Source organism: Eleutherodactylus coqui, chromosome 2 (assembly GCF_035609145.1).
Source record: "Eleutherodactylus coqui strain aEleCoq1 chromosome 2, aEleCoq1.hap1, whole genome shotgun sequence".
NCBI classification, from domain to species: Eukaryota; Metazoa; Chordata; class Amphibia; order Anura; family Eleutherodactylidae; genus Eleutherodactylus; species Eleutherodactylus coqui.
In genome coordinates this window covers 201,215,225-201,226,857 of record NC_089838.1, presented here as the reverse complement: position 1 = coordinate 201,226,857, position 11,633 = coordinate 201,215,225, and the positions used below count along the sequence as shown (strand labels likewise).

The 11,633-nt window shown below is 44.9% G+C and overlaps 1 protein-coding gene across 4 annotated transcripts in view; it reads left to right on the top strand.

The window, feature by feature from the left end:
• Window positions 1-299: 299 nt before the first annotated feature.
• The window catches only part of SBF1 (SET binding factor 1), a 107,604-nt gene continuing 96,270 nt past the window's right edge, over window positions 300-11,633 (top strand). For all 4 annotated transcript variants that reach the window (XM_066592211.1, XM_066592210.1, XM_066592209.1 and 1 more), the window contains exon 1: window positions 300-454. In XM_066592211.1, the coding sequence (XP_066448308.1) occupies window positions 400-454 (55 nt within the window). In that variant the 5' untranslated portion in view covers window positions 300-399. The remainder of the gene's footprint in view (window positions 455-11,633) is intronic.

The window sequence follows — 11,633 nt, the reverse complement described above, 5'->3', positions numbered from 1 at the left end:
ACATTTGACAGGACGTGTACGAGCTCTGACGTCACCCTCGGCTCCTCCCCCAAAACACTCCGCGCTCTGTCACCGAGGCCGCAGCTTCCACATGACAGCGCCCAGTGCAGCTGACGCCCCTCAATAGCCAATCACTCGTCGTCGAGCCGCCCACGTCCCAGGGACCACGCCCACTTCCGCGGACTCAGCGACGAATTATCGAAGGTCTCACTGGAGACGTCACGTGATATGCCCTCCTCCTGACCTCCGTAGGCCCCGCCCCATGACGTGTTCCTGCAGACCACACCCGTCTGTCCTGGACTCGTGCATGCGCAATACCGGGCCGGGCTGGCAGGAAAGATGGCGGTGGCGGCAGCGGGAAGAGTCCGGGGTTGAGAGCGCGGCCCGGGGAACGGGGACATGGCGAGATTGGCAGATTATTTCCTGCTGGTGGGGTATGACCTTAACAAGAGAGGTGAGAATGGGCGGGACTAAAAGGGGAGATGGGGCTCATAATAAATGTCACCCGGGGGCGAGTGAGGAGCGTCAGTGATGGGGGAGGACAGAAAGTGAAAGTGTGCAAATGACAGACGGGCTGCAGTCACTCCGCCATGCAGCGCACCGCTGTGTATGCATGAGGTGGCAGATGTCCCTGCAGCCCAAGCCATATCCACAGTGCCCTGCATATACCACCTGCCTGCCCGTGCCATATCAACAGTGCCCCGTATATACCACCTGCCGGCCCAGCCATATCCCAAGTGCCCTGTATATACCACCTGCCTGCCCCAGCCCTATCAACAGTGCCCTGCATATACCACCTGCCTGCCCGTGCCATACCAACAGTGCCCCGTATATACCACTTGCCGGCCTAGCCATATCCCAAGTGCCCTGTATATACCACCTGCCTGCCCCAGCCCTATCAACAGTGCCCTGTATATACCACCTGCCTGCCCCAGCCCTATCAACAGTGCCCTGTATATACCACCTGCCTGCCCCAGCCATATCCCTAGTGCCCTGTATATACCACCTGCCTGCCCGTGCCATATCCACAGTGTCCTGTATATACCACCTGCCTGCCCGTGCCATATCCACAGTGTCCTGTATATACCACCTGCCTGCCCCAGCCCTATCCACAGTGCCCTGTATATACCACCTGCCGGCCCCAGCCCTATCCACAGTGCCCTGTATATACCACCTGCCGGCCCCAGCCCTATCCACAGTGCCCTGTATATACCACCTGCCGGCCCCAGCCATATCCCAAGTGCCCTGTATATACCACCTGCCTGCCCATGCCATATCAACAGTACCCTGTATATACCACCTGCCTGTTCCAGCCCTATCCACAGTGCCCTGTATATACCACCTGCCTGTTCCAGCCCTATCCACAGTGCCCTGTATATACCGCTTGCTTGCCCCAGCGCTGCGGAATAAGTTGGCGCTATACAAATAAAGATTATTATATTAGATCCACAGTGCCCTGTATATACCACCTGCCTGCCCCAGCCTGGTACACAGTGTTGCTATATGCAGGATGGCTTCATCCTCTAGTTTACTCTCCAGTCCCACCAGTGTTCCCAGTAACCCGACACTGCAGTGGAAGAGGAAGTCTGTACCTGCAGATCGCCAACATGTTACCAGGTCTTCCTATCAAGAGAAAAGACAAACGCGTATATACTCAGGGATTAATGCATTAAAGGTTAGAATCAAATTCCACTTCCCAGGGGTGGGGTGTAATAACTCTTACTGACCCCCCTCTATAATCCAAGACCAAATGTGGCCTTCAGACGTCCAATAACAGCATAAGGCAAACTCCTCTTCCAGTGAAGAAACCAAATCTTTATTGTGGTACAGCAGGACTGTAACAAGGGGGCGCCCTCTACATCTAGAGGAAGGAAGGTTTCTACACCGACCATAGAAGGGGGTTCTTTACTGTAAGAGCAGTGAGACTATGGAACTCTCTGCCTGAGGACGCGGTGAAGGTGAATTTGATAAGAGTTCAAGAAGAGCCTGGATGTCTTTCTTAAGTGCAACAATATTACATGTCACAGTCAATATTACTTCAGAAGGCTCAATGATCCAGGAACCCATTCTGATTGCCAGATTGGCTTCTACTTCACTGGTGTTTTTTTGCCTTCCTCTGGATTAACATTGGGGGTAATGGGCTGAATTGGATGGGCACACTGTGTATTTTTTCAGCCTAACACATTACTATGCCTATAATTACATGCGGCACGTTTTGGTGGACCATAGCCACACTTGCCGCTCCTTTCTCAAGCAGATCAGTCAAGTGAAGTACATGGCAGTGTGTGTGTATGTATATATATTCATTCTCAATGTTATTACATACATACCAAAGCATTGGTGTCAGTGGGAAGCAGTGGACATGGGGCGGCACACGGCCCCACTGACACCAATGCTTTGGTATGTATGTAATAACATTGAGATATATATATATTGCCATGTCCTTCACTTGATTGATCTGCTTGAGAAAGGATGCAAATGTGTTTATGGTCCTGTAAAACATGCCCCATGTATACTAGTCCGATTGGACCACAATAACAATCTGGTTTCTTTATTGGAAGTGTCGTTTGCCCTGCGCCATTATTGGATGTCTGAAGGCCATGTTTGCTAAGTGATGTTTGGTAATAAGGGGGTCAGTAAGAGTTATGACCTCCTTGGGAATGTAAGTGGAATTGGTTTCCTTCTCCCCTAACCTTCTGTTATCTATTTGCCTTCATCTCTGAGCTCTGGTATTGGTGTTTGCTTTTTCCCCCCCATACCTTATTACCTTTTGACCAAGACCTGTTGGACCTTTAGGACAAGTTTGAGTGCTCTCAAGTGTGGATGTCCTTTCCGGATGGGGTGAATGACCATAACCCTTTAGTGATTGTTTCTTCAAGGCTTCTTTGGATTGTAGGTGTGACGGTTTGTCCCTCCGGACATTACCGCCGCACCAGATGAGCCCCATTCTCTATTGTACCCCTCTTTGTCCTTTTCCTCTGGGAAACTTGGTATGCAAATGGCAGATGGCACAATGCCTCTATACCCTCAACACTCTAAAAAGCCTGTCCGTACTTGGTTAGCTTTTCCTTCTGGAGAAGGCCTTGGCTTGTATTTCCTGTTATGTTAAAAGGTTGGACGTTGACTTGTAGGAATGTGACTGCACCTTCTAATAGGTGGTGCTGCCGAGGCATTGTACCGTCTCTCTTCTGGGTGATGGCCAATAGGGGGACCATTTACCGCCCCCACAGGAGTTGTCATCCCATTCTCTCTGACATTTCATTGCATATTGGGAATTCCTTTCCGTTCCCAGGCAGTCTTGGGAAGCGAGGGCGCAATGCCTGTAGATGGCCTCACTGCGACTGTTGGTAGTTATGTTTGGACTAACATATGTTGGCCTTTCATGAAGTGACTGCCTCATGTATCTGAAGACGTTCCTCGTGAGAATGGCTTGGGGACCAATATTTCTAGCCATGGTTTGCATTTTAGGAGAAATTCTCTTGTGTCTTTGAGTCTGATTATATGGAATGGAGTTAACTTCTCTATTAGAAGTTTGTTTGGTGAATTGGCGAAGCGGCCACCATGCAGTCATATTGCCCTGCGTTCTGTTTCAGCTTATGGGATTGGTTGAAGGCTGCATGTAAAAGGTGGCTTGTAAAACACAGTCTCATTCTTGTTGGTAAATTCTGCCAAAAATCTGATATGTTCAGAGGCCCCCAAATGTCCAACAATGCAGATGTTGAAACTTAAACTATACCCCTCATTTTAAGTGACTTCAGAATCAGCTGTCATGTGTGTACATGGGAAATGATACTATATCTGGCTTTTATATCACCTGGATCCTATGTATCTCGTGAGTTTGCCCTGAGCTAATGGGTGAAGACCAGCTGCTATGATGTCTTCTATACACGGCACACAGAGGAGGAGATTTTACCCGCCTATCTCTAGCACAGAACTAGCAACATGGAGGACACTGTACAACTGTAGTAACCAGTGTAGCTGTAAATCCACTGGGATCCAAAAGTGTCTAAAAGCACATAGTAAATGTGGCACCAAGCATATAAGATGATTTGTTCCAGAAAACCGTTGTATTTTAAATGGTAAATAAGCCCCATAATTTACAAAAACAGATCTAGCAGTATATAGATGTGACCAATCAGCTCTTATAATTAGATACTAACTACCAGTTATTTACATACTGTAAATATGATAAAACAGGAGAGCTAGATTGGATGCGCAACATATGTCCTGTGAATAGCCACAATCCCCGCACTTCCACACGTGCTTCGCCTAGCTTCGTGAGGAGGTGTGTTTAGGATGGTAACATACAGGGTATAAACAGGATATGTAGCCAATCAGAAATTGGAGTTAATAACACCTGACTCATTACCCATAAACCGGTTTACAGATGGGAAGTGTCTAATGGTGTCTCATTTAGTTACTATGCATGCTCTAGTCAAACTGCACATGCGCCAAGTTCTTTAATGCAATATTTAGTGTCATCAACATACCATTGGCTTATTATATAACATACTAATGAGCTTATGTATAGTTAAAGGGGTTGTCCCACGGCAGCAAGTGGGTCTATACACTTCTGTATGGCCATATTAATGCACTTTGTAATGTACATTGTGCATTAATTATGAGCCATACAGAAGTTATAAAAAGTTTTTTACTTACCTGCTCCGTTGCTAGCGTCCTCGTTCCCATGGAGCCGACTAATTTTCGCCCTCCGATGGCCAAATTAGCCGCGCTTGCGCAGTCCGGGTCTTCTGCGGTCTTCAATGGGGCCGCTCGTGCAGAATGCCGGCTCCGTGTAGCTCCACCCCGTCACGTGCCGATTCCAGCCAATCAGGAGGCTGGAATCGGCAATGGACCGCACAGAAGAGCTGCAGTCCACGGAGGGAGCAGACCCCGGCGGCCATCTTCAGCAGGTAAGTATGAAGACGCCGGACCGCCGGGATTCAGGTAAGCGCTGAGCGGTTTGTTTTTTTAACCCCTGCATCGGGGTTGTCTCGCGCCGAACGGGGGGGGGTTTAAAAAAAAACAAAAACCCGTTTCGGCGCGGGACAACCCCTTTAAATGAGCTCTGTTACCCCAATACAGACTGTGAATGTCACAAAACAGATGCAATTTTGTCACTTTTTAAACAAAAGAAAAATTGACAAAGCTGCTCCATGTGAACTTGCTCAAAACAAGGGGATCAGATGTGTGCACTGGGAAGCCTGCAGTCTACCACTGGGGCAGTGTAGCGCAGTGCAGTGGTCCCTCCAGTTGTAGTATTAATTTGCTCCAGTAGGACCACTGTGAGTTGAAAAGCTATTGTAATTTGAGACCACAACTCTGGGAAAACTACTGACTGGCTCTGAAATCCCCCAAAATGTCAACACACACAAATGTAAAGTAATATTAACAGATGCCTAATACAGCTAAATTGGATCACTATATATATAATAGCTGAGTGGGCGGCTGGTATAACTACCTTTCTATGTACAGGACAGGGGTTAAGCCACTGTTCCCTAATGTGTATCAGTTTGGACTCTGTGAATATGCCTTGCTTGATTGGAGTTCTCCATTCTATTTGTTTGATGAAAATGAACAAGCTGAGGTTGTTTGCGTGGTAGCGAAGCAGATGGTATTCTGAGCAATGTCTGCCGAGGGTTTGGGATAGCATTTTGCAACCCACAGAATCGATGGCTATTAACAAACAGTTTGTCATGCCATTGATTTTTCACTTTTCCTCTGCCGTTACATATGTAGAAGTGCTTTGCTATTTGTACATTTTAGGTTACTTGTATTTAATGTCACTGGGATTGTTTCTAACAGTCATTGGGAATGATAGAACACAAATGCTTTTCATACCAAATACAATACAGTTATAAGAGCTGTGTTAAGTAATTTGCAGTGCTTCTAGCATATAAAATACTTTTTTTCATAATTCTTTTGCTTTTTTTGTGTTTGCGGTGGTGCTGCTGCTAATCTGTGTATCTGAGGGCAGTCTCTGAGCACAATCAGTCTCCTTCCCCCTCTGGTATATAGTTTCTTCTTACATTCTCTGCAGTTGTTTGTTGTGGCATCCAGAGTACTGGAGGTACAACAAACTTCCTCCGTTACAAGTTCATGCTCAGAACTAACTATTCCTCCTATCACCAAATCAAGCAAGCCTACTTCACCACTCTCACATCCTTGCTAATCAATGACCCAAAATGCCTCTGATATTTTCCACTCCCTCCTTACCCCTAAAGTACGGCCCCCTACAACAGATCTCATGGTTTTAAGACCTAGCCACTTCAAAAACAACATCGACAGCATCCGGCAGAAATGAATCTCTTTGAGTAGCTTTGATCCCTTCCTGCCCGCGCCTCCTCTGGTTCTCACTCGGCATTTTACCCAATAACAGAAGAAACTGTCTGCAGGCTCCCCTCTTCTTCTCGCCCTCTTAGTGGCCCTGTTCCATCACACTTCTTCTAGTGTCTCTCCCCGGCTGTTGCTCCTCACCCCCCTACAATGTTTAACCTCTCTCTTTACTTTGGTAACTTCCCCTCTTCTTTAAATATGTTGTTTTATAACCATTACGTAAAATCCATATCTCTGGACTGTTCTGTGCTGCCAGCTACTGAGCCATCTCTAATCTCCCATTCATCTCTAAACTCCTGGAAGGCTTGTCTGCTCCAGTCTAATAAGTCTTTCTGCAAATTCTCTTCTTCACACTTTCCAGCCTGCTTTTTGTACTCTATTGTAGGGAAGCCACCCTTACTAAAGTGTCAAATGACCTCCAGACAACTGAATCTAAGGATGACTGATTCCTCTGGATCTCTCTGCAGCATGTGGCACCATAGATCACTGGCTCCATCTGGGATCTTTCACAGGCGCAGAATATATCTGCTAGATGTACGTAAGACACAGCTTAATCTGCTGTTGTGGGGTTCTGCTCCATAATCCGTATGGATACATGCAGCTTTTGGTGCAGAATTTTCTGTGTCTTTAGGTGTGTCTTGCAGAAGTATTCAGAATGCGTTAAAGGTGCGTTTTAGTATGCTCCACTCTACAGGGCTCCAGACTAAAAAAAACTACTCAAGCCAATGGCTTCTACACAAAAAAAAAAACGTAGTAGCCAAATGAAATTTTTAGTTACCAAATTTAAATACATGTATAATTACTGCTATTACATGACCTGTAGAGTGAGGTCCCCAGACAATGTAACATGCACAACTCTGCTCCCAGCAGGCCTCTCTCCATCCAGTATAAGGCTCTGTTCAGATGTGTTCATCCTTGCTATTATGGAATAGAAGAGCGAAGATAAAACAAGTGTTTGGAATATATCAAAATTACAGATACTGGCGGCCCATAACAGAACTAATTGACTATAATTCATTCCATCTGCTTTTCACCACAGATTCCATCATTTTATTGATAACAGCACTAATGTTTCCAGAATTTTTAGACAAAATCAGTGATGGACATCGCCCAACGGAGATCTGAAGATGTATACACACATGTGGAACCGCTCCCTTCACTGGATTAGTCTAGGCCTACACGGTGACTTCTGGCCATGACTGCTTGTCCAACCAAAGATCGTTGTCTACCCCATGATCTTGTGCTGTCAGTGAGGTCACACTGCTGGATGCAAATTACCGTAACCATGGATCACATTCACAGAAAAGCCAACCTCTGATTTTCTACGGTCACAGCAACCTGCGACTCGCTGCCATGACCTCAGGGACAGCACAAGGTCACAGGGTGCTTAACAATCTTTGGACGGGCAACTTTAGCTGTAGCCTAATAATCACATTAACGCTTTCCCATAACAGTAGCAGCAGCCAAGTACCCCTTCCTTACAAGTCCAGCAGTAGCAGCATCCAGCGCCCCTACCCACAGTAGCGGTCAGGTGCCCCACCATGAAAATATAAACAAGTGACCCTTGCGTTTTCACCACTGACTAAACTACCTAAAACTGATATTTCCATCGTGTTGTTGGTGATGCAATGACCCCTAGGCAGCACCGCTATCTTTGGTCTTTATTTTACTCCCTTTATTAATTTACTTGCACATTTGTCTCCTGCGCCTCCAAAAATATCTACAGAATCCGACCTTTTCTTACTGTAGAAACTGCAAAAACATATTGTTGCCCTGATCCATTCTTGTCTTGGCCACTGCAACTCATTACTAAGCCTCTTCCCCCGAATACAGCAGGCGGGCTACACGAAAGCCCCCACCCTGTGCCTACCTCTGGTTACCCTCCACTATGGAACACCATTTAATCTTCTTACTCTTAGGGCTCATGCCCATAGATAGAGTGGGATACACCCAAGGCTTTACACCATGGGAATCCCTCTGGGATAAACAAAAAAAAGTTGGCTATCACAGAAAAACATGATTTTTACCGTATTTTTCTGCGGTCTCCATTAATATTATATTAATGGAGACCTACCGCCGTGGAAAAACGCAGTAAAATAGAACATGCTACGATTTTTTTTCCCGCGACTCAAATCCGCGGCAGAATCCTACATGTGAGGACTGAGCTATTAGATTCAATAGAACCTAATAGCTGCGTTCTTTCGCCGTGTATTTACACTGCGGGGAATGCGGCATAAATCCGTCCGTGGGCATTAGACCTTTGGGTGCGTTTACCTGGGACGATTATTGTTCAAAAAATCGCTAGTTCATTCAAATTTGAACGATCCTTCAGTGTAAACATGGCCAATGATTGTTATCTTCATCGCTCATTTCATGCAAGCATAAAAATGATTGTTGGCTGGTTCTCTAGTGGTTTGGTATGAGCACTAATCATTCAGTCGTTCTCATTCACTAGTACAGCGAACTGAGCGATCCTGTTTAAAACGTAAATAAATCTGTGTTTAAACTGACCGCCTAAGCAAACTGTATCATTGTTTACTCGTTCGCTCAGGCAAACAACTTTTTTTCTGTTACGTGTAAAAGTACTTTTGCATAAAGCTTTCCACAGGCCTGCTCCTCACTATATCTCCTCCCTCATCTCTGTCTATCACCATATTCCGTGCTCGCCTTTTGTTAATGATTTCAGAGTGACTTCCTAAATAATTCGAGCCTCCCATCTCCAGGACTTTCCCAAAGCTGCTCCAGTTCTCTAGAATGCGCTACCCTAGACAATCAGGTTAATCGCCAATATTTAGTTTTAGGTGTGCCCTAAACCACTTCTCTTTCGCCATCATGTAATCTAACCCAACACTGTTTACTCTTTATGTATAGTAACTTGTTTATAAAAGATGGCTGGACCATCGTACAGAACAGGCACTTTTGCTACTGGTGTCACCTTTTTTTCCTCATAGTGATTTTATTAAGAGCCATTATATCACAGCTGATATAGAATTTTCATGCATCATTTCCAGTGGAATAAACCCTTCGTTGGGCCATAGAGGGGCAGCAAATTTTAGCTTGGTTGTGATGTCATGGCGCAGAAAGTTATCTTAACCAATTACAAAGCTATTCTTCTCTTATGTTAACACAATTGTAGAGCAATTCAAAGTGTAAATAAAGCACCCTGGTGGCCCGGCATGCTGTGATATCATGTCGCATTGAGTCAAGCTAAAAGAAAATGCATCTGTATACATATGAATAGGACAGGCATAGATGTGTTGAGAAATAAATATTTAAATAGTTCACTGATAAAGCTGTGAAGGTTTTTATGGTTTCCGAATTAGTCTTAGGGGGTCACTAAGGAAGAGTGTTTCTGTTACAGATTTTTCATACTTCCCAGTGACTCAGATACTTTTGAAGAATTTAACCCTCTATTGAAAGTGTCAAGTTGATATAAATTTATAATTTTAAATTCTTCTATGGCTTTGTGATCTGAAATTGCCTTTAAGTATAATAACTTTTATGTGTTCTATGTTGTGTCCGTGACTAGAAAAGTGCTCCGCCACAGGTAATTCTGTCTTTCTCTCATTAATTGTGTGGCGGTGAGATCTCATCCTCACGTTCAGTTTTTGTCCTGTTTCTCCAACATAAAGCCCTCAAACAGGACACCTACTGCACAGGATCAGGTACACAACATTGGATGTGGAACATGTGAATGTCCCCGGGGTCTTGTAGTCCTGCTGTGTGTTGGGGATTTGTATCCTGTCCGTGGTCAGTGCATGCAAGCAGGTCTTGCAGCTCCTTACATTACAGGGATAAGTTCCTTTTTGTGTGGCAAAGGGCAATGTACTCCTGATTATAAGGTCCTTCAAATTTGGAGGTTGCCTGTAACACAGAAGGGAATATGGTTTTCAGATGGTCATCCTTGTGTAGGGTATGATGGGGTTTCTTTGCGGTTTTTCTTAGCACCTCTGGCTCTGAATTGTAGGTCACTACTAGAGGTACTGTACACGACCGTTTTCTTCCTTCTCTGTGTATCGGAGTAGTTGATTCCTGGGTATCATGGTGGCTCTGGTGATTTGGTCATCAATTGAGGTGGCATGGTAGCCCTGATTTTAAAATGTTTTTTTTGAGATTGTGTAGATGTTCCTTTCTGTCTGTTGGGTTGGAGCACATCTGGTTGTATCTGATGGCCTGGCGGTAGACTATGGACTTTTTGATGTGTTTAGGATGGTAACTGTCCCACCTGAGGGATGTAGGCCGATCAATCAGTTTTCGGTATAGGAATGTCTGTATCGAGTTGTTTGAAATTTTTATGGTGGTGTCCAAAAAGTTGATTTCAGTATATGAGTAGCTTAATGTGAGGTTTATGGTGGGGTGGAATGTTGTGAATCTCTCATGCAATTTTATTAATTTTTGCTCAGTGTTGGTCCAGATGATTATGATGTTAATAATGTAGCAGAAGTAGGCCAGTGGTTCGCTGGGGCAAGAGGCCAGAAAGTCACTCTCCAGTTTTGCCATGAAAAGGTTGGCATATTGCGCTGCCATTTTACTGCCCATGGTGGTTCCAATGCGTTGCAGGAATATCTCTTTGCCAAAGGAGAAATAATTGTGTGCAAGGATGAATCTCACACACAATGGTTTCAGTTTAGTGATAAGACGCTGCTAGCCCCACACACCGTGATTGGCAGTTTTGTAGCTGTTAAACTGAGAACAACCAATCAGGGTGAGTGGGTGGGTCTAGCAGCAACTCATGAATAAACTGGACTCCTCTCTTGCTGGGAGCTGCTGCAACAAGCTGTAAGTTCTTAAAAACCACTGCACGTTACCCTATAATCAGACATTACCCTATAAGTGGCAGACCGCTTGAATCTCTGTCACTACTTTATGCTGCTGCCAATGAGGATAGCATGAAGGAGTTGACCTGTTCCCATTAACACAAGTTTATCAAACTGTGATGACCATTTAAATGGTTAAACAGGGCCTAGCATGGCAGTATAGATCGTGGAAGATGGGCTTCTGTTTTATTTAAACGTATTGTACACATTTATGAATTTCCTGATACAAACTTAAAGGGAGCATGCCCTTTCCTCCAATCTCACAGCAAGGTCAAGAATTTCTGTGACATGAACCAATGAGGGGAGGATGAATACATAGCATGAATACTTTTCCTGGTGTGTATACAATAACGTTACAGTAACTATGATTGCACTGGGTATATTCCTGCTGTAAAATGGACATTTTGCATTTAAATCCCACAGCTATAAACCTTCATTTTAAGGCTTCAGACTCTATAGGCAAGGTATTTACTGAGTTCA